This window comes from Podarcis liolepis, assembly GCF_965112155.1.
Source record: "Podarcis liolepis genome assembly, chromosome: 15".
NCBI classification, from domain to species: domain Eukaryota; kingdom Metazoa; phylum Chordata; class Lepidosauria; order Squamata; family Lacertidae; genus Podarcis; species Podarcis liolepis.
This window is the reverse complement of record NC_139566.1, coordinates 27,453,371-27,480,941: the sequence shown is the minus strand read 5'-3', so window position 1 is coordinate 27,480,941 and position 27,571 is coordinate 27,453,371. Positions and strand designations below refer to the sequence as shown.

The following is a 27,571-nucleotide window of genomic DNA, read 5'->3' as shown; positions in this document are numbered from 1 at the left end:
TGGCTTTGCCAGAAGATTCCTGGGAACTGCAGTCTGGCAAGGATGCTTAGAGAAGTCCAGTTCTCACAATCCTTGGGGTGGAAGCAGTATTATACCAGTGTAAGTAGATTATGGCTTCAGGCTTTGCTGTCTCAGACTGTGATCCACCTGACCTTATCTCTTATCTATGACAAGAGACTAATCTCAAGGCCTGCCTTTCTATCTTTCCATTACTATTATTTATGATATGCACCACTTTGTGAAGCAAGAACTGTCTTAAATGGGGGGTTAAAAAACCAGAGTGCAGCTCTTGGGTTTCCCCAGAACCACAAACCTTTTGGAGGGGATACATACTGGAGGACCTCCTCTCCCACCGCCTCACACTGCTTTAATCTCTGCCTGTAAAAAGCCCCAAGCTCAGTCCCTTGGCAGCATGGCCAGGATGAGCCAAGGAAGGAAAAAAACATCCCTAAATCCCCTGGAGAGCTGTTGCCAATCACTGCCAACAATACTGAGTTTGGATGGACCAATGGTCTCTTTATAAGGACACAAGGTGCCTTTGCTGGATTAGGCCAGTGGCCCATCTGGTCCAGCATCCTCTTCTCACAGTGGCCAACTGGATGCCCCAATGGAAAGTCCTCAAGTAAAGGACCCCTGGACGGTTAAGTCCAGTCAAAGGTGACTATGGGGTTGTGGCGCTCATCTCGCTTTCAGGCCAAGGGAGCCGGCGTTTGTCCACAGAGCGCTTTCTGGGTCATGTGGCCAGCAGGACTAAACAGCTTCTGGCACAATGGGACACCATGACGGAAACCAGAGCGCACAGAAACACCATTTACCTTCCCACCACAGTACCTATTTATCTACTCGCACTGGCATGCTTTCAAACTGCTAGGTTGGCAGAAGCTCGGACAGAGCAACAGGAGCTCACCCCGTTGCAGAGATTTGAACCGCTGACCCTCCGATCGACAAGCCCAAGAGGCTCAGTGGTTTAGACCACAGAGCCACCCGTGTCCCATGCCCAAGCACAAAGGCCCTCTTCTGTCCTGTGGTTTCCAGCAACTGGTATTCAAAAGCATTGTTGTCTCCAGCTGTGGAGGTAAAACACAGCTAACATGGCTATTGGCGCCAAGCTCTTTTAAAGTCATCCATGTTATTGTCCCTCGCTGCCTCTTGTGGGAGTGAGTTCCAGAGTTTAATTCCCAAAGTGGAGTAGGTGGCGCCCCCCTCTTCCTCAGCCAGGGGATACACATTATTATTTAGCAAGTTTTACATACCACTTACAAAATTGTATAAAACATTTGTTAAAAATAGCAATAAAAAACACTAGGTGTAATAAAAAATTAGCAAAAACAGAAAATCAAATTTTAAAAAACCCACAGATGTTCTCATAGACATAGGCTAGCTCCTACGTACACTTGGGCAACAACTACCTATCCAGACAAGCAAGAGGCGTTTATTAGAGTTCACAGACAGGCAGTGAAAGGGTGCATTGTCTAAGGAGGGGCCTGTGGGCCAGACAGAGAGGGCATGAAGGACACGAGTCTTCCCCAACACACACTTTAAAAGAAAACAGGAACATAGTGATCCGCCAAATTCCTGAAAGGCTGAAAACAGGGCATGGAGGGGAAGAGGGTGCGAAGGCCAGAACCGCCACCCTTTGTGCTTCCAGTGCAGGCAGAGGGTCTGCTTAACCCCATTCCCTCCCCTCTTCCTCACCGTTAAAATAATTTACTCACCATGGCAATCTTGAAGCCCATCCCCTGCTCCCCCAGGAGGTTGGCCTTGGGGATCCGGCAGTCCTCGAAGATCAGGTTGGCGGTGGAGGAGGCTCGGATGCCCAGCTTGTCTTCTTTCTTTCCCAGGGACAGGCCAGGGGTTGGCATGGGGACGAGGAAGGCGCTGATGCCCTGCGCGACAAGACAGAACAACGTTGGCAAGTTGCTCACGCAGAAGGAGGTCTGCTGGCATGACCGGTGATCCACCAGTGGCTTGACAAGTCTCTCCAGTGTGGTGCAGTGGTTAAGAGCAGTAGACTCATAATCTGGTGAACTGGGTTCGCGTCTCCGCTCCTCCACATGCAGCTGCTGGGTGACCTTGGGCCAGTCACACTTCTCTGAAGTCTCTCAGCCTCACCTCACAGAGTGTTTGTTGTGGGGGAAGAAGGGAAAGGAGAATGGTAGCTGCTTTGAGACTCCTTCGGGTAATGATAAAGCGGGATATCAAATCCAAACTCTTCTTCTTCTCCTGCCTGCCTGAGCTGGGATCCCTGGCAGGCTATTTATGCATTGCATTCCACTTTTTCCTCCAAACAGCTCAAGGTAGCTCTGAATCCCCACAATGACCTTGTGAGATTATCAAGGTTGAGAGGCAGTGACTGGTTTACCCAGTGAGCTTCATGACCATGTGGGGATTTGGATCCTAGTCTCCCAGATCCTAGTCCAACCACTCTAACCACTATACCACCTGGCTGGCTATAAACCAACCTTCCCCAACCTGATAAAAGGTAAAGCAAGCAAGCAAGTTTTATTGCGGCCAAAGCCAGTGACACTAAACACCACAAGATCAAACAACAAGAAATCAACAACAACCTCAGAAAAAAAAGGTTACACAAGGGAACTTCGCAGTGTGCCATTCAGCAGAAGAGATTTACGCTTCCTAATTACTAAAGTGCAAAATTTAGCCACCTCATATGATATTGAGCTTGAGGAATCTTCCAGGAGGTATTTTCGAAGAATTTCGGGGGAGGATTCCAAATAATATTGAAGGGGTATAAATTTTGATAGAAGCGGTAAAATAAGTTGAACTTGTTCTTCACTATAAAATTCGCAAAATAGAAGAATGTGTGTGACAGATTCTACCTTATTAGACATACAAGAGCAGAGACGCGCATGCATTGGGACCCGCATGAATTTGCCGTACAGCACTGCTGAGGGCATTGTCTCAAAGCGGGCTCTAGAGAAAGCCCATCTATAGGCTTCGTTAGTGATGTTAGTTAAGTAAGGGGCAGCTGCAAAATTAGGCCAAGCTTTTAAACATCTATACGTCTCCGGGAGTAGGGCGCCTTCTTGTTGCAGTTCAATATCATAAAGTCTCCGAGTGATAATTGCTTTTGCCTTGTTCAAAGTTCCAATAAAAAGATTTTCAGGGTTTAGGCCAATTTGTTTGATCTTGTTAGTTATTTGCATGAGCCAAGGAGGATAGGGAACTGCGGCCAGGAAGCAGGGTAATAGTCCCTTAGGATTGTAATGGATTTTCAGCCAGAGGGATATTGCTTGTTCCCAGACTTTTAATTCCACTCTGGGCAGTCCTGCTTCTTGCCTTAAGACTGTGCTAGGTATACACTTAGGGGTAGCAAATAATGATCTTAAGAATTTAGATTGTACTGTTTCAAGGGTCTTAAGGTTGGCAGTGGGGCTAATTTGAGAGCCATATAGGAGTTGGGCTAAAGATTTTGCCTGAAAGACTGTTAGGGCCATCGGGAGGAAGCCAGCTCAAAAGGTAAAGGTAAAAGGACCCCTGACCATTAGGTCCAGGCATGACCGACTCTGGGGTTGCAGCGCTCATCTCGCTTTATCGGCCGAGGGAGCCGGTGTACAGCTTCCGGGTCATGTGGCCAGCATGACTAAGCCGCTTCTGGCGAACCAGAGACAAGTATTGTGGACTAAAACTCCCATTGGCTTCAGCCAGCACGGGAGCCATACTCTTATGGGAGTCGTAAGTCCAGTGCATCTAGACCAGCGGTTCTCAACCTGTGGGTCCCCAGATGTTGTTGGACTACAACTCCCATCATCCCTGAGCTCTGGCCTTGCTAGCTAGGGGTGATGGGAGTTGTAGTTCAACAACATCTGGGGACCCACAGGTTGAGCAAGGCTGATCTAGACCATCTATCCCATTTCTACTTCTGCTGGGCAGAGCAGGGAATAAAGGCTAGCAACAGAGTCAAAAGTTTCTCGGTCCCTCTTACATCACTGGGAAAGGCTGCATTTAAAAACAAACCAATACACCCCTGGGACAAAGCCCCTTTGTGTGGGGACCTAGCTCAGCCCCAGCTTTCCTGGTTGTGAAGACTGACCCTAAGGGCTACACTCACCTTATGCTTCAGAGACTTGTCTGTGGTGGCAAGGACCACCGTTGCAGAGGCATCCCAGGCGTTTGTGATCCAGGCTTTGGTGCCGTTCAGGACCCACTCGTCCCCAACCAGCCGTGCAACTGTTGAAGCAGCTCCGGCGTCGCTGCCGTTGCCTTAGCAAGAGAAAACCAAAAGGGTTTCTGACCCAAAGACCTGGCGCTGCTCCCTCTTGGAGAGGGGACTGTGAAAACTCAAGTCTTGACTCAGCAGAGGAGTCCCATCTCCTCGTGCAGCCCCATCCTCCAGCTGTATTTCAATTGCAGAATAAGCCTTTTTAACACACCCACCGCTCTCCGCCAGACCAGACTTTCTGGCTGCTGTTGGTAAGAATAAACAACCACCCTGAGCTAGAGACACCACCAGTTGTTTGTCTGTGTGTGTGTGTCCCTCCATCCTTGACCATTGGCTATGCTGGTTGAGAGTGATGGCAGTCACTAGTTCAACCACCTCTGGGGACCCATGGCACGACTAAATGTCATAACACAAGTTCCTTAATGCTCCACATGCCTAGGGAATGGATAACAACTTGCGGGGAACAGAATGAATGCAAAATATGCTCATTTGTGGTTCCCATATCACACTAAGCTTTATCTCCTCTAGGTTATTCCAGTTACAATAATTTTGTAAGATTCTCCTATTACACGCAGGTAAGTCAGTCCAGACCTGCCAATGGATTTATATTTTTGCAATGTTCTTTTAGATAAACTCTGTACATTTCCCACTTTCTATTAAATTTTTCATCGGTAACATCTCGGAACCTTGCTGATAACCTGGTTAGCTCTGCATATGACCGCATCTTATTTTGCCAGTCTGATTTGGATGAGATAGCGTCTCCTTTCCATACAAGCACTAGCTATTGAACGAATGTTTGTTTGTACAGTGGTGCCTCGCAAGACGAAATTAATTCGTTCCGCAAGTCTCTTCGTCTTGCGAGTTTTTCGTCTTGCGATGCATGGTTTCCCATAGGAATGCATTGAAAATCAATTAATGCGTTCCTAGGGAAACCGCCTTCAGACCAGGTCTGGGGACAGTCTGTCCCTGGACCTCTTCTGAAGGCTGGGGGGGGGGGACAAGGGCTTTTCTTCCCACCCCCAGCATTTTAAAAAACCCCGGGACAGCGGAGGACTTCTCCGCTGTCTGGGTGATCTTAAAATGCTGGCGGGCGGCATTTTAAAATCGCCCCGGGACAGCGGAGGACTTCTCCGCTGTCCGGGGCGATTCAAAAGCCCCTGGGAAGGCAGGCAGGGGGGACAAAGACTTTCGCCCCCCGCCCGCCTTCAGAAGGTGTTCCTGCCCCGCCGCCCGGCTTCGGAGCATCGTTCCGAAGCCCGGCGGCGGCGGGAGGAGGCGTTCCCGCCCCACCGCCCGGCTTCGGAGGAGGTCCGAGGACAGTGGGGAAGACGCGCTGCGCTTCCCCGCTGTCCCGGATATTTCCCTATGGGCTGTCGTCTTGCGAAGCAAGCCCATAGGGAAATTCGTCTTGCGAAGCGCCTCCAAAACGGAAAACCCTTTCGTCTAGCGGGTTTTCCGTCTTGCGAGGCGTTCGTCTTGCGAGGTACCACTGTATGATCTTTTTTCTGTGGATTACATATGTTACATAGTTTTTTTAAAAAAACAATAAAGCATTATTATTATTATTAAATGCAAAATATTCCCGTTTGTGTAATGTATGCAGGACACAGATTCTAGATTAAGAGCATCAGAGTAGCTCTGCAGATGGATAAGGCCAATGGGATAAGGCTCCTCTAGTCCAGCATTCTGTTCTCACAGTGGCCAACCAGATGCCCAAATGGGAAACCCACATGCAGGGCATGAGGGCAGCAGAACTCTCCCCACTTGATTCCCAACAACTAGTATCGGAGGGATCCATTGCCTCTGACAGTGGAGGCAGAATATAGGCAGTAGCTGCTGATAGCCTCCTCCTCCATGAATTTGTCTCACCCTCTTTTGAATCCATCCAAGCTGGTGGCCATCACTCCCTCTTACAGGAAGCTGAGTATAATTTCTTTTTAAGGCCCCCAAGGTATTACCTGTGTGCCTAACTTACCTGGTTCACTTAGGGCAAAGCACCCTATTTTCTCCCCACTGGTGAAAGGTGCAATCCACTTCTGTTTCTGCTCTTCAGACCCAAACTTCAAAATTGGTCCTAAATAGAGGGACTAAATGGGGAGGGGAGGTAAGACAAATTATACCAGGGGTTGGCAACCTAAGGCCCATGTGCCACAAGCAGCCCATGGGGGTAGTTTAACTGGCACACGAGCCACCCCCGAATCAAGCCGCCTGCTCGCTGAGTCCCCATGCGCTGCGCTAAACTGGCGCAGCGCAGCACGGGGACTCGCTTTCGTGGTGCCGGAAATCACATCTGTGCAGACATCGGAAATTGCGGGTGATCCGGCCCACGGAGGGATCTCCACTGGAGTGAACCAGCCCAGGCGAGGTAAACCTTGCCAACCCCTGAGTTATACTGATTTACACACCGCCCTGACCAGAATGCCAAGCAACCAACTCCATCCCTCAGAAGAATTATTCAGTGTGGAGGGGCGAGGGAGAGATGACACACTGGAGGAGGCTGCATGGAACAGCTCCTGGAGGCCTTAATATTATTACAATTTTAAAAAAACCTTTTATTAAGTGGCACAACAAACATAACAAAGCTTAGAAGAAGGAAAAAATAATACTACAGAAATCTAAACCACAAACAACTGAATGAAACTAGAAACAAAAAACCCCAAGAGGTTTCTATGTACAAACTCTGCAGAAAACGTTCTAATAAATGCAGAGGTACAGTGGTGCCTCGCAAGACGAAATTAATTGGTTCCGCAAGTTTTTTCTTCTTGCGAGTTTTTCGTCTTGCGAAGCACGGTTTCCTATAGGAATGCATTGAAAATCAATTAATGCGTTCCTAGGGAAACCGCTTGCCAGGCTGGCGGTGCGGAGAAGGGCTTTTCTCCCCACCGCAAGCCTTCAGGACAGGTACGGGAACAGAGGGGAAGGCGCGCAGCGCTTTCCCTCTGTTCCCGGGGCTTGCGTGGGAGGAGGGTTTTTCCTCCGCACCGCCAACATTCAGAACAGCATTCTGAATGTTGGCGGTGGGAAGGAAAACCCTCCTCCCACCCCAAGTCTTCAGGAAAGCCATCCGAAGCTGGGCGGCGGGAGGAGGCATTCCCCCCCCCCACCCGGCATCGGAGCTTCGTTCCGATGCCGGGCGGGGGGAGGAGGTGTTCCCCCCCCCCCGGCATCGGAGCTTTGTTCCGATGCCGGGCGGGGGGAGGAGGTGTGTCCCCCCCCGCCCGGCATCGGAGCTTCGTTCCGATGCCGGGCGGGGGGGGGGAGGCGTTTCCCCCCCCCCCCGTGCCCGGCATCGGAGCTTCGTTCCGATGCCGGGCGGGGGGAGGAGGTCCGAGGACAGTGGGGAAGACGCGCTGCGCTTCCCCGCTGTCCCAGAGATTTCCCTATGGGCTGTCGTCTTGCGAAGCAAGCCCATAGGGAAATTCGTTTTGCGAAGCGCCTCCAAAACGGAAAACCCTTTCGTCTAGCGGGTTTTCCGTCTTGCGAGGCGTTCGTCTTGCGGGGTACCACTGTACAGTATTTTAATTGATATATTGGAGTACACTCTAGGGGATTTCCTTTCATTGCCTAAAATATTAGTCAAACCAATAAGGCTCCACCAGCCTTTTGCAAATGCGCCTCTGCTTTTTATTTCTCTAACTATCCTTAGTCTACATGTCTGTTTCTCAACTAGAGCTGCCTGCTGAACCCTTGCGTTTCATGCTGTTAAATTAGCTCCTTTCAGGTCCTCCTAAAAAGTGGCGACAGTCATAAGTGCAGGAACCAAAAAGTATCCTATGAGGGGGTTTAATAGCTCAAGTCCATATTATCATCTGCAAATAAATTTAGTAGAGCAAGCGGACAGCTTCTTCCTAACAGACTGCCACGTAAGTCTGTCCATTTCACTGAAGACTTGGAACACTGATTACCCTGACACATGTCTGTTAGATGTGTTTATAGCTATCCCTTTCACTACATTCCTGTCAACAAATTGCTGAAACATTCCTATAAATAAATATATGATCACTTTAACAGGGCAAGGTACCACTTTTGCATGAACTTCAAGCATCAGGCACTCCAACTGTGCCGGCTGGTCAGTGTAGGAACAACTGTTTAGAAATTTGTGCCTGAATTTTGATGGTTTTCCTCTTCCCTCCCTGTCCTTTTTGCCTTGTGTGCCATGTTTTTTTTAGATTGTAAGCCCACCAGGTCAGAGATTGCCTTGTTTTGATTGTATCTTAGCCACACATGAGAAGCCACCTCATGAGAAGAGAAGACTCCCTGGAAAAGACCCTGATGTTGGGAAAGATTGAGGGCACAAGGAGAAGGGGATGACAGAGGACGAGATGGTTGGACAGTGTTCTCGAAGTTTGACCAAACTGCGGGAGGCAGTGGAAGATAGGAGTGCCTGAAATGCTCTGGTCCATGGGGTCACGAAGAGTCAGACACAACTAAACAACAACAAGCCACTAACTCTTAGGTACAATGAATGAATGCTAATCAAGGTTAACATCTGTGGGAATCTCTTACATTATTTACACTCATGATCACGCCAGTAGATGCACAGCCTCGGCTGATTTCCTCAACAGCGATGGAATAGGCCAAGTAATCAAGACCAGCTCCTCCATACTTCTCAGGTACGTCCATTGCAAAAAGTCCAAGGCTACCCATTTTCTTGACCTGTAAGTGGAGAAGGAAATGATGATGTAAAGCTGATTAGGGGAGGCAGCACAGTGGCAGAAACAACCCAGCTGAAAGCCGAATTAAAGCAATTCCACACTGGATTACGCTTGCCCTTGTCAGTCATCCAGCAGCAGCCATAACTTCTTCCCTTCCTAGCAGAACCATAGCAATTACTTAATTACAGAACAGCACATACTGCCAGGAGAAAGCGTACCACACGTCGTGCAATTCATTCTTTTATTTACATTAAACTGCTCTTTGAAAGAACATTTGTGCAAGGCAGCCTTGCCAATAAAATCTAAGGAGTGTGAAGCCAGTTCAATACAAAACAAGGTAATTTGTGAGCCGGCAGCTAGGATGGGCATGGCTGCTGTTTCTCAGGACAGAAAAACTGGTTATGAGAGAAAGCACAATTCAGTTTTGTGAATCTTGGCTTTCATTTTATTTTTTTACTCATTTTATAAAATTTACAAACCACTTGGTTGCAAAAAAAATCTCAAAGTGGTTTACGAAAAAAGGTGTTTCAATGTGTGTGTGTGAGGGGGGGGAGGTGTTTGTTTTTAAACAAATCAAGTTCCTAGCCCTCATGGTAGAGAAAACATGCTTGAAAGCATATGAGGAAGGTAGCATCTTAGAAGCCAGGAGGATAGCAGAATAAGCAGGCAAGAGGAATGGGTTCAGTGCTAACAGAGTGCTCATGTGGTCAGGTCCTGCTTGTAGCATTTAGTTAGTCCCTATGAAAACAGGCAGGATGCAGGACTAGATCAGCCCCTTTTGGCCTGATTCAACAGCCAGGCTTTTCTTATGTTCTTAGAATCAAAGAGGCAAATTTGTGCGTAATAAGGTAAACAGCCTGCATTATACAGGTTGCAGAATCCAGCTTTTCTGGATGCAGAATTCTGGTTCTAATACAGTCAAACCTTGGATCCTGAATGCCTCCTTTTTGGAACATTTTGGCTCCTGAACGCCAATTTTTTAATTATTTTTTAAAATGCTCCGGTTTTCAACGTTTTTTCAGAAGCAAACATCTGACGCGGCTTCCGCTTGAGTGCAGGAAGCTCCTGCAACCAATTGGAAGCCATGTCTCTGTTTTTGAACATTTCGGAAGCCGAACAGACTTCCAGAATGGATTACATTCGACAACCAAGATTTGACTGTAATCAAGTGGATATGAGCCAAAGGATTAAAAGTTTGTGCCTGCCTTGGGCATTGCCGAGACCAAGCTAAAAATCCCAATGGTCAAGGAGACCAGGGCATTAGGTCTCAGTCTCAACATGGATGCTCTTCTCAGGGACAAACTTGCTGGATTGCGACAGGCCTTTAGGGTCATTCAGAATATCAGACAGGGTGTTAGGATATTTCCGTTCCACCTTAAAAGGGAGCAGGCTGTGAGTCACAGAGTCTGCGTATTTCCTGTTCACAGGATGTTTATGTTTTCTGTTGCTTTCGTTTTCTCTCTCTGTCGGAGACACTGAAGCAAGTAGGCAGTCATGGAATTCTTTGTTCTGATCAACGCTGAATAAAACTTGTAAATAATGCTCTCCTGAGTGCAACTTTTGGCTGTGCATTATCTGCTGATAAAGAGTGTGCATGAGCTCTGGAATGTGGCAAGCTATTTCTGGAAACTCATGTCACTAATTGCTCATACTGCGTGACTACGGGAGATCGATGGATCGTCCGGCAGCCGGCTTGGGGGCCATGATGACTTTATCTCCCTGGCAGTATCCCAACACAGGGGACCTGTGTTACCAGGAGATGAGTCACATACATACCTGCTCTGCAGGGAAGCGATGCTCTTTGTCCAGCTGAGCAGCAATGGGGGCCAGCTCCTTTTCAGCGAAGTCCCGGCATGTCTGGCGAAGCATCTGGTGAGTTTCCGGCAATTCTACCGTCTGGTATACAGTGTGCAGCCTTCGCAGACATTGAAAAGTCCAAGCTGCAAATGGAAAAGCATGAAGAGCCCTTTCAGTCTGGCCCAGAAGACGTAGAGCTGGGCTGCTAAACAGGACACCCTATTGGGGACGGGCCGTAGCTCAGGGATAGAGCATCTGCTTTGCATGCAGAAGGTACAAGGTTCAATCTACAGCATTTTTAGGTTGGGCTGGGAGAGACGCCCTGCAGGAAAGCCTGGAGAGGCCCTGTCAGTCAGGATGAACAATACTGAGCTTGATAGACCAATGGCACAAGGCAGGGGTTAGCAAAGTTTTTGTGGCTTGGGCCAGTTCACAGTCCCGCAGATGCCGCAGTGGACTGGAGTGTGCACGCGTGTGCGCATGCATGCATAGAAAAAAGCTACTTCCAGCGTGGATGAGGTGTGCACAGCTTCCCAGTGGCTGCAGGAGCTTCCTGCAGTCAATGGGAAGCCGGCCAGCATCACGGAAGGCAGTCCCCACTCTGGTCCGGTTTAGTGCAGCGCACGGGAGCCGATCAAGTGGGCGGCAGGGGTCCATGGGCCGGTTAAACGGCTGAAGCTCTACGAGCTTGGCAAGCAGAAGGTCCCTTACAGCATTGCTAGGTAATATAATAATAATACAGTGGTACCTCGGGTTACATACGCTTCAGGTTACATACTCCACTAACCCAGAAATAGTGCTTCAGGTTAAGAACTTTGCTTCAGGATAAGAACAGAAATTGGGCTCCAGTGACGCAGCGGCAGCGGGAGGCCCCATTAGCTAAAGTGGTGCTTCAGGTTAAGAACAGTTTCAGGTTAAGAACGGACCTCCGGGACGAATTAAGTACTTAACCTGAGGTACCACTGTAATTTTATTGTTTATACCCCGCCTATCTGGCTGGGAATCTCCGAAAGCCTGGAGAACTGTTGCCAGTCAGTTTACACATTACTGAGCTCCATGTACCAATGCTCTGACTCTGTCTATGTTCTGGTCTCTGCAAAGGGGCAAAAAGAAAAAAAGAGCTGTCTCTAGCCATGTTTAACAAAAGAGTCTGCAAGGTTTCTTGCGGCATTCGCTGCTGAGTGAGCCGAAGAATTAGTCAGGCTAGGCTAGGCTGAAGATCTGCCCCTATCCCTTTCCACTGGGGAGGTCAGGGTTAAAGTCCTCAGTTCACAGAACAAAGGGGGTGACACAAGCTCCTAAAACTCAAGCACCCAGAAGCTGCTTTGAACCTGCGCACCCAGCACCCCGCCTCAGGGTCTTTTCATTTTACAGCACCCAATGCAGAGGAGACAAGTAGTACGGTCCAACTTTACAGCAGGGGCAAAAGTTTATCTGCCTGTAAAAGACAGCCGGCTTGTAAAGAACAGAAGAGGAATTGCAGGGAGATGAATTGCAATCCGAGAGGGAGCAGCAAACCGACAGACGCCCACGGGCTCCTGGCCAACTGAGCGGAAAGGTGAAAGGAGCCATACCCCTCCCTCCGCAGCCCCCTTGCTAGAGGTGAGAAAGAAAGCAAGGCCTCAAGGCCTGCATTTTCCTGGCTGGCCTTGCCAAGTCTGCCCTCTTATTAACACCCTACATTAGAAACATGCCTTCTGCACATCGAACAACAGTTGCCACCCCCTTGCGTGCAGAGGGTCCCAAATTAAATCCCTGGCAGGGAGGGCTGGGAGAGGCTCCCTGCCTGAAATCCTGGCTTCTGATAGTGTTGAGAATAGCTTCCTTGTTACTATTTAAACCAGGTCTTTATTCAGAACAATGAGGACTGGAATCTTACTGTATTTATAGAAGGGCTATGGCTTCTTTACTCAAACATGCATTTTGTTGTTGTTTAGTCGTGTCCAACTCTTCGTGACCCCATGGACCAAAGAACATGCATTTGGGGACTCCTAATTTATTTAAAACTAAATAAACGGACCTCTAGAACGAATTAAGTACTTAACCCGAGGTACCACCGTACAGAACTTAATTCATTCTGGAGGTCTGTTCTTAACCTGAAACCGTTCTTAACCTGAGGTACCACTTTAGCTAATGGGGCCTCTCGCTGCTGCCGCAAGATTTCGGTTCTCACCTGAAGCAAAGTTCTTAACCCAAGGTACTATTTCTGGGTTAGCGGAGTCTGTAACCTGAAGTGTCTGTAACCTGAAGTGTCTGTAACCCGAGGTATCACTGTATTTGTATGGTGCCAGTGTTGGGGATGCAAACCCCCATTTGGCTAAGGCTGTGACCTGGTAGTCCCACTCAGTTGAAGACTGGCTTTTAGGGGTGCTGGCTCCAAGCCATTTATGGCCACTGAAGTTTTAACGGCAGCATCTTGGGCTAAGTCTGGAAATGCACAAGTGGGGCTGGTGGTGCAACATTGGCGTTTGGACAAGCATTTGCTCAGCTACAGTTTGCACCAGGAAAGGTTTCCAAACAGTCTTCAAAGGCAGGCCCACGGAGAGCTCTGAAATAAAATACAGTATATTTTTAGACATATACAGAGAGTGAGCGGGCTTGCCAACTGAGGTCCAAAGGGCCACTGAGCCCGGGTGCACCTTCTGGATACTTGCAATCTGGGCGTGAAGGTGGCTGTGATTTGCAGCCGGTATTATTTTGAGATAGACTGCCCCTGTCCATGGAGGGTCCTCTGAGCTATCCCACAGTGGTATGTGAAGGGTCCCAGGGGTGTGTGGAAGAAGCCCCCAGAATGGGAGCCGCTCCTTAGATTCCCTCCCCCACCCCAACTGCTGCTGCCCCTCACGAAGTAAAGGAGTCTTCCCCAGTATTTTGCTCCCGCTCATCTAACCCCACCCCCCGCTTCCATCTCTCCTTGGTACGTGCCAGTCCCCCTCCGTAGCAGCCGTGCGGCTCCCGGCGTGTACCAAGGGGAGCGCTCAAAAGTTGCGGGGGGAGACAATTAAACTTGGTCGCCTCTGTTTACCTCCAATGCCGCCTCTGCGCCGCGCGAGGAGACCCGTCACCGCCGCCATGCCGAGCCCAGGAATAGACCGCCCTCTTTTGCTGCCCTTCCTGCCTGCCTCATTAAGCTCCGCCTCCTCATTAGCATTAATAGGCTCCCAGCCCCTCCCCCAACTTTTCTTTTTTTTAACCATTGGAAGATTTATTTTTTGGGAAAGCTTTTTTTAAAAAACACTTTTTAGCACTTTGCACTGGGTCGGTTCATTTAATTTTTTTTTGAAATGGAAAAAAATGCCTGAAGCTAAACCTCCCCCCCCCCACCTAGAACGGGATGAGAAAGAAAGTGAAGGGTCTGGGCCTGTCATGCTGGTTTTAATCATGTTTAATAACCCATAAAGTAGATGCAAGTTTCTGTTTTTTTTTTTTTTTTTTTACCTTTTCAAGTCTTTAAATTACTGCTAATTCTTACGTTTCTTTTTCGTAAACCACTTTTGAGTTGTTTTTACTATCAAGCGGTGTATAACTTTTATGAAATAATGAGATGCGTTTTATTTGAGGTTATTTCAAATGTTGGATGCGGGTGGTGCTGTGGGTTAAACCACAGAGCCTAGGACTTGCCGATCAGAAGGTCGGCGGTTCGAATCCCCGTGACGGGGTGAGCTCCCGTTGCTCGGTCCCTGCTCCTGCCAACCTAGCAGTTTGAAAGCACCTCAAAGTGCAAGTAGATAAATAGGTACTGCTCTGGCGGGAAGGTAAACGGCGTTTCCATGCGCTGCTCTGGTTCACCAGAAGCGGCTTAGTCATGCTGGCCACAATCACCCGGAAGCTGTACGCCGGCTCCCTCGGCCAATAAAGCGAGATGAGTGCCGCAACCCCAGAGTCGGCCACGACTGGACTTAATGGTCAGGGGTCCCTTTACCTTTACCTATTTCAAATGTTACATTTGTGCAACCGCACATTTGAGGATTTTATTCTTGGAAAGTGCTAACAGGCGTTTATTAAGAATGTAAAGTTTTAAAATTTGCTGCAAGGAAGCAAAATACTGTACTAATAAACCCAAGCACGTGTATGCAAGGTTCACCTGGTGCGAAAAGGTATGTATCGCACATGCCAGAGGAGCCTCTCTGGGGAGCGCATTCCACAGACGGGGGAATATGAATCTTGACATTCCAGAGCACATCATGAAGATCACACAATCCGTGATAAATCTTATTGACAGATGCAGAGGATAAACAAGTAATGGCTTCTCCTGTGGTGCAATGCGCCTGGCAACTAACCAGAAGGTTGGAGGTTTGAGCCCACCCAGGGCTCAATTGCAGGGGGTTTAACTAGAAGACCCTCGGGGTCCCTTCTAACTCTATGATTCTATTGCTACATGCTCTACTTCCCAGAGCCAACTGGCTGATCTTGTGTCAGGATGAGCCCCCTGGGCCAGATGGAGCTTCAACCAATGCAGTTTTTATGTCCTCTTAAAAGGTATTCCCATGAAATCATGCAAACTCGTGTTGCTGGAGCAGTGACAAAGCCACGTTATAGCCTCTGAAATGCTGCTCCTATTCTAGTCCAGAAACAGCCCCCACCATAACCTCAACCAGGAATTAAAGGACACTGATGAGCCCCTATCTCCTGCCTAGCCTCTTTTCAACAGCTAGCACCTATTCTAAGATGATCTGGACCTTTTTATTACCCACTTGTATTTTCAGGGTTCTCAGTTTTCCAGGTCCACAATACGTAAGACTTGCCTGGTCACCACCCACCCAGCTCCCAGCACTAAGGTCACGCAACAAATAAGACAACAGCAGCTGTGTGTTGATGGTTTTTTTGCTTTTTTGTTTTTAATTACTATTGCTTTCAACAAAGTAACATTTTATACAAACGAGTCAGCTAGTATACTGTAGGTTTAGGGAGACACACAAGATGACAACAGCATGGCGACGGTTCAATGTGGTGATCGTAATGGTCACACAGACTTCTTGGGACACTCCTGTCATCCTCTATGGAAAAATACCTTGACAGAAAAATATAACGTCCGTGATCTCTTTTCTGGAATTCACAAGTTTAAAAGGAACAACCTGCCACTCTCCAAACGGTCACAGATGCACACAGACAGACCAAAAATGGGTATATTATTGTCAGGCAAGGACCACAATGGAATAGAAAACCCTATTTTAAAAACAAATCTTGCAGGGGAAATCTTTCCAATGGCCAATTCAGAGACAAACTGGAGAAAGATGCATTTTGTCACAGTCCTGCAAATGTTCTTCTCCCTGCTGGTAAACTGATCGCAGGATACCAGAAAAGTTTTCTTTTTCCAGTCATCCCAGGAACATCTCTGAAAAATCAGTGGGACTGAGAAAAAACTATCCCTTTGCCTGGGTCTGATGGCCTTATAAAACCCCCCATTAATTAAAAAATAATAATACATAGGAGGTCCAAACATGTTTGCTGGTGCTTCACCAAATGGGAAATGTAACAGAGCAGCCCTGTTATGACCAGGTCTCTCCATAAGTTAGGGTGGGGCAAGCAGACAATGCAATGCGAGGACTTCAGTGCCTGCACAGCCACAGAGTATGAGACGGAAGCAGCCGCTGTCAACACCATTGGAGGGCAACAGTGAACCTTACAGATTAATGCTTTTAAGGCAGATACTTTTCATGGCAAACCTGTCATCAGTATCAATCTGCATACAATACAGAAGTCAATGTATTTCCAGTTTCCCTTCCTCATAGACACTTCTTGCTTTCAAGTGTCCTGTGTGGTTTATTCAACAGGGAAGGGCTCAGTTTCGTTAACAATTCTCCAGAGGGACGAGGACATGCAAAGAGGAAGACAAGGGCTTGAAATCAAGCCAGGGAGATGGCCTGCCAAACTTAGCAGAGGCCACGAGAAAGCCCCCGTCCCCCAGGTTATGGCTGGGGAGGAAGAACGAATCGTTGACACCTTCCAGTGGCAAGTAACCGCTTGGGGAGATGGCCCATCTATTCCAGTTATAAATTTAGGTGCCCCTGTCTTTGGATAAATGCTGTTCTTGTATCTAGCCCCCCACACCCTGCACTAACACTATGGTCAGCATGGCAGAAGCAGACCCTTCCCCTCCTCTTCCATACGCAACCCACGGATGCAGTGTTAGTGCGACAGGAAGATGGCTCAGGGGGTGGGGGAGGGAGAGACAGGCTTCCACACAGGAAGGCAGCATGTGGTCCCAAGGGGCAGCAGCCAAATGAGTGACAGATAAAAGCGCCGGCTGGACAAGGGCAGGTTCAACTTCTATCTGGTGGGGCAATTCAAAGAGCCCCTCTCTCTCTCTTGGCACAAAGTGTTCCAGAGAGCTCAAATCCACACATTTGGGCACGTCCTCTGGGGCATCAGGATACCTGTCTCTCGCTGCCCCACACTTCCTTCCCCATTTCACATATTTGGTCCCGCAAGGCAGAAGCAGCAACAGGCAGAATTTGACAAGCAAGCCCCTCGCCCCATTACTGTTTTCGCAATTCTCCTTGAAGAGATGGGAGCTTGCAAAGGACACACAGAGTAGTAACACTCAGAAGGAAGGGGGGGGGGCAGAGAGTTTCAGTTTTTGAGAAAGAAGAAGTGAGAAGGAGGAGAAGAGAAGAATCTGGAGCCCAGAGAAGGGGGCCAGCAGCTGGGAGTTTATTGCAAAGTACGGTACCTGCTCTTGGCTCAGATTGCTGCCCATCCTTCCCCAACTGCTCCTGGGATAAATTCATAAGAAAGCAAAGGCGGGACGTCCTTGGAAGGAGCCTGAGCAATAGTAAGAATGATGTTTAAAAGGCACCTGGTGTTTTTAATCACATTGACTCTGAAACCCCATATCACCACCACCTCCTCCTGTGGAATGAGGAAGTGTTTCCCTCAACTGCTCCTCTGGGAATGTGGCCTTGGACATGGGGAGAAAAGGCACCTTTCTGTGGAAAGCATCAAGCAGACTGCAGCAGAACTGACTACCATCATCAATCGGTAGAGACAACTGGGCCGCACAGTGCAGGAGCTGGAACATCACAAGTTAGGAAGAAAACAGGAACAAAAATACAGAGGGTTTTCTTTTTTTTAACCCACAAACTTGGATACACAGGGACAAAGAGCTCTGCCCTTTTCACCTTTATTACATCCCCAATATTTTGGGAGTGGTTAAGAACATCCTACCTTACAGCTAAAGAGTCCAAGCCATTTTCCTCTTGCATTTCGCCTCCTACAACGCTCTAATCTGTAACTATCCTCCTCCCCTCTCTAAAAGGGTTTGTTTCAGGGTAATGTGCGTGTGCCTCCACCCCCTCCAAAAAGGGCTAGTCTCAAGAGCCTGGAAGGCTTTCTCCCGTGCAGGCTGAATTAGCATCTGACACTGAACCGGCCCCCTGACTGCAAGGCCTTTGAACACCAGCTTAACTTTGAAGCGAGAGAAAGGCCTGGGAGTGGAGTCCGACAGCAACAAAAATACTGCTTTGTAGTTGCCGACAGCCGCCTCAGGGCAAGATTCCTGCTTCCCTGGCTGATACACACCCTCCTCCCCAGGCCCTCATCCAGTACTCCTTCCTCGGATGTGCCTAACCAACAGGCATAGCGGCATCTCAGCAGCAAAAGCTGGCTGGTTTCCTACACATTTAAATGGAGCCAGTAAAAGCTCAGAGCTACAGATTTCAAGAGGTAAAAATCCCTTATTTTCACAGCCATGCTGATTCTGTTACATCTCATTGCACTGGGGAGCCTATGGAGTCCACTTCAATAGTGGCGCAAACCAAGGTAGGCAATACAAGCTGGTTAACACCACCATTTCTTACACTAATACGTTTTGCGACACAAACAGAAGATTTGTCCTGGGAAAATCTGCCCTGCTGCTTGGACAGGCTCCACCAGGCAATTCCTGGCTCCCGGTAACCTTTGCCCACCTTCAAGGAAGGTTCTGAGATGCAGAACGGAATCTAGGCTGAAAGCTCATCTCAGTCTCCCTCCCCCTAAGCTGGTTGGCAGAAAAGGCCTCACAGTGGGACACAGGCCTTTTTTTTTGCCAACCGGTACCCAACAGCGTTTAAGGAACATTCAAGACCACAGAACGAAGCCACAATCTGGAGCATCCCTTAAAAAAACACAACACCTCTCCTTTTGGTTTTGTTTTTCGGTTGGTTCTGAATGGTGGGCCCTCACAGTCAATCATACAGGCTGGGTCACCGATTTTGCCAAAGTGATTCACCAGCCCTGCCAAAGGGGGGAAACCTGCTATCTGCGTTTCATGGGCTACCTGGAAGAGGAAACAGCTTTGTGTCGGAGGACCCTTTGCCCACCGGAAAGGGGAAGAACATACAAGGAATACAGGCTAAGTGCGCCAAACTACAAGAACTGCTACATCAGTTTAACATTTAACAGACAGTCCAACCTGTAACCTGACCCAGGTGCCACTGGGGACCGAGCAGAGGACCAGAAAGGAACAAGGCTGGAAAGGGTTCGGGTTTGCCAGGGGAGCTCCTTTACTGTCACAAGTTGCCACCTCAGCCCCTTCAACATCACATCTTGAGCCTCACAGAGCTTTCCGCAAAAGGCCTCGGAGTCCAGGGCAGCTTCCCTGCTCTCCTCCAATGTGACCAGGATGGCTGGCGGTAGTGCAAAGTCCAATGGAGGGGGGGAGGGGGATGCAGCGGCGGCGGCTACTGCCCTCCGTTGTAGGCATAGTCAGCCTTATTGTGCATAATCAGCTTGTTGTCCACAAAGTAGAAGCTGTCTGAGCGGGTCTCGTAGGGGTTCTCGACCATCAGACGGACTGCGTGGGGCGAAAGAGAGGGAGGGGGAGAAAGAGGAAGAGAGACAGAGACAGGTCAGTTAGCCTCAGCCATAGAACATAGCACGTAAGGAGATATCTGTATGTAACAACTCCCCTGTTGACCACTTACTAAAAAATTGAGACATGCTACATGAGATCGCTTATTTTACGTGCAAGAGCAACTGAACTACATAAGTGCAGCCAGTGAATGGAAAGCAAATATTTATTTATTGACTTTATATCCTGCACCTACCTCTAAGGAGCCCAAGGTGGCAAACACATCAATAAGAATCCAATTAAAATTTCCAAAAAAAGAGTTTTAAATAGCTCAGTTGGAAGGTTGCAGGTTTGATCCTTGTACGGGGCAGCTGCATATTCCTGTATTGCAGGCGGTTGGACTAGATGTTCCTCAGAATCCCTTCCAACTCAACAATTCTAGGTTGCTATGACCTTCTAAAACATATTTTTAACACCCAGAGCTTGTAACGAACAGAGAAGTCAACCAATTCAGTGCTTCTGCGTAACCACATTTCCCCCCTGAATGAGGAATCTTTTGAAGAGAGTGAGCTGTGCTTACTCAAACTGAAATTAGCAGCAATACTCCCCACTTTTCTCTCTCTTTTTAGGCTGCGGTGGCCACAATTCTAAAAGGCATGGTATTTGAAATATATCAAGTTCACACTTAAGATTTCTGTGTGAAGTTCTGTTTGGCCCTATCTTCTTCCTTGTGAAAAACAGCTTAAGCAGCTAGCAGGAAGAGGTTAGGTCAGGTTGAAGACTGTGCAAAGTTAGTGCAGAATACAGCGGTTGGGTTACTAACCACGAGTGACCACTGAACAGCTATTGCTGGTGCTACAAGAACTCCATTAGCTACCAACCGGCTTCTGAGTACAACTCAGTTTGAAAGGTTTAAAGCAATGCATGATGTTTGGTAGCTGATACTGAAGCAAACTCTACTGTATCCTCTTCAACGTCATGCCCTCCAATTTTGGACTACAACTCCCATCAACCCCACTCTGCAGCCTGCAGTGGCTGGGGCAGATGGGATTTATGGTCCAAAATGACTTGGAGGAGACCAGGCTGGCCTTGAGCCAGCTCTGGGTCACACAAGAGATACTTACTGAGGTCCTCTGAAAGTTGTGGGAACTCGTAGATGTGCTCACAAGTGTTCCTGCTGCTGGGGATGCAGAAGCCAAAATCAAAGTCAAAATTCTTGAGAAGGCGGTCTCTGAAGTAATGCCTCTCGATCATACGGAAATTCGACACAGGCTTGTCTCCTACTGTGAACTCCACGCTGCAGAGACAGGAGGGAAAGAGAAGATACTAACAGTTAGGTGGTCAAGATGGTCTCCTGACTAGAAGCCAAAACTTGGTCTCTGCAAGGACCCAGCCCTGGAGGCAATGCTGCCTGTGATGGGCACAGACAGAGCTGTAACTAACCTGCAGGAGCAAAACATGGGCTGCCCACAAGCACTTGTTCCTAAAGATAACAGCTTTCATTTCCTAAACAGAATAATAGAACCAAAAGTTCCTAGTGCCTATGATTGGGAAGGTATGTTTGAAAAATGTGGCAGCGCTCAATGACATCTCAGCAACTGACAACTATTTGCAGCAAACAAGCCTAGGGCTCCTTGCTCCTATCCACAACTAGCCAAATAAATTATGCAAAAAAAATGAAGATGGCTGGGTTGTGACAAGGAAGTGAAATCAAGCATGTTGTGAATTTTTACAATTTGTACAATGCCACTTCTAGTGTTGCAGATATATTGGGTTGTACCCAGCGTTGGTTCTCCTCCATGTAGACCCAATGAAGTTAATGAACCAGACTTAATGTAGGTCCTTTAATGGGCCTACCCTGAGTAGGACTTAGCTGGATACAACCCATTCCTTTTTTAAACTATTTTTTTATTGTGAATCACAGATTACACCGAGCCCCAGGCACAGCCACTTCTCCAATATACATTCTTTGTGAGCTGATGAACCTGCTTTATACAATCTCAGAATCATTTGATTGCAATCACAGGGTTAGCAGGGTAGCCCCCTTTCCCTCATCACTCCACAAGCTCCTACTCACGTTGCGCCAACTGTCCGGAGGCGCAGGAAGGCAGGCGTGAACTGATAGCGGACAAAGCGCCCTGCGCTGGTGTCCACCTCCCCGGCGTCGGCGTCATCATCCTCTTGCTCTGTAAGAAGCGACATTTAAGAAGCAAGTCACCCGTGAGATATCATGCACACCTTTTGCTGGCACTCCCTCAGCCACACCCGTCAGGAAGGGGGCAGATTCTCCCATGAGGCCACCATGGCCTGCCACCCAAGCTCATATTTGAGCCTTCTTTGTGGCAGCACCTTGCTACTCCCAGAACTGCACCAAGCACTTTTGATGCAGAGGCCCCAACATCAGTTGAACACTTTTAATTTACCCAGGTTGGTGACATTTTGCATGCTGAATCAATCACACTGTGGTGTCTTTGTTTTGTTTTTACTGCTCTATGGTCACTACTGGTGTTAAATGTTTTGTGCGTTATTGATTGCAACAGAAATTGTTTGCATTTTAGTATTCTTCATGTATTTTAAACCAATCTGAGGCCATGGACATAAGATGGTCTATAAATGAAATTAATAACAATAACAATGATAGCAATAATCAGCTCTCTATCTGCTGGTGACGTGCTAAGCTGGTGACTTGAGTCATGTTACAGACAGATTTAGTTCAGCTGGGCTGAACTTCAGGGTGGGCAAAGCTGGTGGTGTTTAGAGACAGCAGAATCAGGGCCCTATTGTGCCGTATACTGCATGCAAGAGAAAATGTAATGAAGCCTTTCCCCAAACTGGTGCTTGCCAGATGCTTTGAACTACAACTCCCACCAGCTTGTCTATATTAGTGGTGAGCAGTATATCACGCAAAGTAGCGTATATAAAAGTTATTAAGTTGCCTTCCTAATCCCTATAGAAAATTTGCAAACTTCTCCTTTAAAATATTTGTTGGGAACTTTAATGTCAGAAGGGGGGGAGGGAAGGAGAAAAAGAGGCGGAATTGCAGAAATCATTCATTTCTTTAGAAGAAACTATTTAGATTCTGAAATCCCAGCAATTTCTAGACGGAGACCGGACCTTAGGCTTTATGTACAAGCTCTAACTTTCTCTATTTTTTCTTCTTCACAGCCCACTTACCTAAAGCTGAAGGTTTGGCAATTTCAAATAGCACCGTCCCTGTCTCCAGGTCCCTGATCTTGAACTTGGTGAAATCAATATTGTAAAAGTTGTCCTCTGGTCGGCAGAGATAGTCTAGGAGACAAAGGAAAAGGAAACCTGAGAAGTCCCATGTGGGGGATTACCATTTGGGAAAGACAAGAGAGATAAAGGGAGCTTGGGCTTCAGAGCTGGGAAGAGCCATCGCAGCCCAAAGCCTTGGAGGGCTACTGCCAATCTGATGGGTCCGTCCTGCTAGAAATAAAGCCTCATGCATACATAAACCCAAGGACCTCATTTTTATATACAGGCGGTCACCATTTTAGGTGAGTCCAATTGACGCGCGATCGCTGACACGCAGGTCCTTTTGGACCCGCAAGAAGGCAGAACAGGATCGGGGCGCACTTAAATGTGCTCCATCGACGAGTGTGGGGGCCAGGAATGGAACACCTGCATGAAATGGTTGCCGCCTGTATATAAAAGAAAGGAGAGTAGATATTGCGGCAACACTGCAAATAAGCCCACAAATGTTACTAGCCTGCTCTCTGCCCACCCCCAAGTACTAGCTTCGTATAAAGCATGCACAAAAACACACGGCTTCTAGCCACTTGACAAGCTAGTACGGTGGTACCTCGGGTTATATACGCTTCAGGTTACAGACTCCGCTAACCCAGAAATAGTACCTCGGGTTAAGAACTTTGCTTCAGGATGAGAACAGAAATCGTGTTCTGGTGGTGCAGCAGCAGGCCCCATTAGCTAAAGTGGTGCTTCAGGTTAAGAACAGTTTCAGGTTAAGAACAGACCTCCAGTATGAATTAAGTACTTAACCCGAGGTACCACTGTACTGCCTTTCCTTGCCCAGGTTTATTGAAGAAGGAAGGATAGAGCAACCAGCCAGCGTGCACAATAGTGAGTTAGACGGACCAATTGTCTGACCGAGGAGCTTCCAATGTCCCTTCTCCACCAGCCCTCTGTCTTATCATATTGGTTGTGGAGAAAAATGTTAGACACGGAGAGCCAGTGTGTGGTGTTGTGGTTAGGTAAAGGTAAAGATACCCCTGACCATCAGGTCCAGTCGTGACCGACTCTGGGGTTGCGTGCTCATCTCGCTCAAGAGGCTGGGAGCCGGCGCTTGTCCGCAGACAGCTTCCGGGTCACGTGGCCAGCATGACTAAGCCGCTTCTGGCGGACCAGAGCAGCACACGGAAACGTCGTTACCTTCCCGCTCCCCACCGGAGAGCGGTCCCTATTAATCTACTTGCACTGTGAGGTGCTTTCGAACTGCTAGGTTGACAGGAGCTGGGACCGAAAAACGGGAGCTCACCCACTCAGCCGTGAAGCTCACCTTTGGCCAATAACTCACTAACGTACGTCTAGGATTGAAGGAAAGGTGGGGTATAAATGCAATCAATCAATCAATCAATCAATCAATCAATCAAAGAAAGGACTCAGAGGAGGAATGGGCTGGTCATTGGCCTGCAGGGAATTCCTGGTATATGGAGTGGAACCCATTGAATGCATTACATCAGTACAAGGATTTCTGTTTACACCACAAATTCCCTCTCCATCTCCCTATGCTCTCACCATATCTACTCTGAAGGAACAGATTTAGGGGGTGTGCTGGGGGGGGAGGAGAGGAGAGAAGTAGGGAAGTTCTGATGCACAAGTGGAAATTCTTGCACTGACAGAACACATTGATTAGCGTTATACTGGAACACCCTATGGTTATTACATGAGTTGTTAAATACAAGCCTGGGCAACCCTGTATTTCCACAATTGTAGGCAGACTGCAGAGAGAAAGTCATAGAATCATAGAGTTGGAAGAGACCACAAGGGCCATCGAGTCCAACCCCCTGCCAAGCATTCAAAGTCAGAAAAGACTGACGGCAGAAAGAAAAGAAGCTATTCAGAATTATGACTGCAGTGATGACTTTCAGGTGTGCTCACAGTTCTGCAAGTAGAAAAGCATAGGGAAGCTATTACCATCTTGTTAATTGAAAGTACTGTATTAAGTAAGAGGGAGTAAAGAGACTATTCAAGGGGGGGGATGGAAATGCTCTTCAGAGTACCTGATATACTAATATGCGGCAGGGTGGTGCACCCTAGGGTGCCTTGGGGCTTCCAGATTTTTGCGTCTTTGGTGGAGTTACTCTGACAGAAAAAGGGACTGGCTAGTTGGTAAGTAACTTAGAGAGGTTGTGCACATGAAGTGGGGGGCAGCAGCAACACAGAAAGCTGATGCTGGTGTACTCAGGGTTTCCCAGTTTCAGGGGCACCCAGGAGTGAGAAGTTATCCATATCAATTCTTTAAATGAATGAATGACTCTTTATTTGTGTCAGCCTTACAGCTGGGGCTAGACAAAGCCCTGAGCAGTTAAATATACATCTCCTGAGTTTCTCTTAGTTGCAAATAGGGGGATAGATTTTTTTTAGTGAAACAAGAAAGCAGGGTGCATGCTCTGTCTCCCACAAATTTCCTGCGCTCAGGGACAGGAAGGAAATGGAAACCTAACAGACACTTGGGGGCCCTAGTTTATGGGTCTAGCCGGTGGGGCCATTAAAGGGAGGTTTCTTCGGAGCAAAATGCTAGCGGGTGTGTAAAGGGAGAATGTGCTCCGCCGCTCCCAATTTCCTGCGCCCTGATTGGAAAAAGAACATGACTACAGTGGTACCTCGGGTTAAGTACTTAATTCGTTCCGGAGGTCCGTTCTTAACCTGAAACTGTTCTTAACCTGAAGCACCACTTTAGCTAATGGGCCTCCTGCTGCTGCCGGAGAACGATTTCTGTTCTTATCCTGAAGCAAAGTTCTTAACCTGAAGACCATTTTCGGGTTAGCGGAGTCTATAACCTGAAGCGTATGTAACCTGAGGTATCACTATTCAGAGCAAAAGCATAATTGATGTTGGAGTGCCCAGAAGAGTCCATAGAAGGGGGCAACCTTCAGAGGCAAGAGAAGATTTTGGGGGGAGCGTGAGGACCACCCCTCCGAATTCCCCTGGCCTACGGAGAGGGGGGGCAGGGTAGATACATAGGTGCCCACCTAAGTGAATCCACGAACTGGGGTGGGGCGGGGGCTCTGGGGAGTCGATACCGGGGCGCAGAGCGGGCTTGGCACAATGTCGGGGTTCGCCCGGGGGCCTCCTCCTTCCTGCTCCTCCTCGCCCCCCTCCGGGGGCGCCCCTGCTACTCACTCTCAGTGACGCGGCTGAGCCCCAGGACGTGCTCGGGCCGGACCGCGTCCAGCGCCAGCAGCTCCGCCTCGGTGCGGGGCAACACGGCGGCCCTCAGAGGAGCCACGACCGCGGGCGACGCGTCTCCGGAGCCTCTCCGGCCTCGCAAGCGGCTCAGCGCCCCGCCGGCCCCCGACGCCACCCTGGGCTTCGAGCCGCTCATCGCCCCGTCGGGCCCGCCGCCGCTGCCAAGATGGCTGCCGCCTCCGCCGCCGCCTCCTTTCGTAGCTATGGGAGCGAGGGGGGCGTGGCCAGGAGGACGCCGTTGACGGAGGTCGAGGAGGGCGGAGCCAAAGGAGGCACGTTGGTGGGAGGGAGGGATGGTGGGTGGGGCGAAGGACGCCGCGCGCACGCGCACTCCGGAAGGAAGCACCTCGGAGGGGCTGTTGCGGTTTTGGAAGGGGGTCGCGGCGCGAAGCGGTTTGGGGCGCATCTGGACAGGGCAGGCAGGCAAATCTCCGTAAGGCGGATTTTGGGCAGCGAAACCGAAACGTTGCAGGACTTTCCTCCTCCGCAGCTGAATGCTTCATAGGGAAAGATAGCCGCGCGTAGAGGACAGTCCTGTTTTGAAAAGCTGCCGGGTCCTTGCCAGAAAAAAGCGGACCAGAAAGGGGCCTTGGAACTACCCATTCAGTTGCTATTAATTAAATTAATTAGTTTGACTTTTTATTATATTTTTCTCTGTGCTGAAACTCGCCCAGAGTGGCAGGAGAAACCGAGTCAGATGTGTGGAGTATAAATAAGACTATTATTATTATTATATTATTATTATTATTATTATTACTAGCTTTTTTTCTTTTGCTATGGCAAGACGGATTAGGTGTCTTCCCCACTACGATGAGATCTATTCCATTGTGAGTCATTGTTTCTACGTTTGCGTCCACACATGCAAATCATCACGTGCAAACTTCATACACATTTTTGTGTTTTCCACCCGGCTACTCTGCCTGGCAAGGCAACGCGGCACAGCTCAGACAAGGCCAGAGTGGCTTGGAGGGCTGCAAACTCCGGCCAGGCAGGCTGCTTCTGGGCCACCACCAAGAACCCACCGACAGTCATCTACAGCTGCACATAGCAGCAGGTCAGCAGCAGATTTCTCTTCTCCATGTGGTATAATGGCTGAAGTAACAAAACTCTGCACACTATGATACCAGCACTGGCTTTCAGTCACTGCTGACTGGGCACTCACATCTCACCCTCCCTGTGACATGGCAGCCAGGGGTGTTTTGGGTTTTTTTTAAAAAAAGAATGTTTCACCTTCCGTCTTTTGCTTTTTCTCTTAAAAATTGAAGCTAGAAATAAAATTATGGTGCTGGTGAAGCCCACTTTAAATCGGGCTCTGTTATGTGACTATTCTACTCTAGTGCATAACAAAATAAATATTTCCAAAGAGGGGATGATGAATCACACATTGATCATGCCCAGGGCCTTGGCACAAGACAGGAGAGAGAATTGGACAAGGCCCAGCCACTGGGCCAATTCAAGATATAAGGGACAGGTAGGAATGGACTTCTTTGCTTTTCCTAAGCTTGGGGTACTGTCTAATCCATTTCCGAATCTAAGGCGACACAACAGAATTCAGCCAGCTGCAGCTTTATTATCACATACCCTCTACAAAATACATTTCCCCTTTTTAAAAATTGGACCCACTATTTACCAAATGTATGCTTGCACCCATTCACAGAACCGGATTTGATGTGGAGGAATAGGACCCCCAACTCACACATGAGCCACTCAGGATCAGGA

General features: G+C 48.5%; 1 protein-coding gene across 2 annotated transcripts in view; it reads right to left on the bottom strand.

The window, feature by feature from the left end:
* ACADS (acyl-CoA dehydrogenase short chain) overlaps nt 1-26,146 on the bottom strand; it is a 29,038-nt gene extending 2,892 nt beyond the window's left edge. The window contains exons 1-9 of one of the 2 annotated variants that reach the window (XM_083478735.1): nt 25,787-26,146; nt 22,577-22,690; nt 21,480-21,588; nt 20,527-20,699; nt 10,612-10,775; nt 8,687-8,836; nt 6,156-6,267; nt 4,070-4,221; nt 1,716-1,886 (exon numbers count right to left, since the gene is read on the bottom strand). In XM_083478735.1, the coding sequence (XP_083334861.1) occupies nt 1,716-1,886; nt 4,070-4,221; nt 6,156-6,267; nt 8,687-8,836; nt 10,612-10,775; nt 20,527-20,699; nt 21,480-21,588; nt 22,577-22,690; nt 25,787-25,988 (1,347 nt within the window). In that variant the 5' untranslated portion in view covers nt 25,989-26,146. Of the gene's footprint in view, nt 1-1,715; nt 1,887-4,069; nt 4,222-6,155; nt 6,268-8,686; nt 8,837-10,611; nt 10,776-13,657; nt 13,781-20,526; nt 20,700-21,479; nt 21,589-22,576; nt 22,691-25,786 lie in introns of those variants that run through there. The other variant, XM_083478734.1, reaches the window with a different exon arrangement.
* Nucleotides 26,147-27,571: the final 1,425 nt, after the last annotated feature.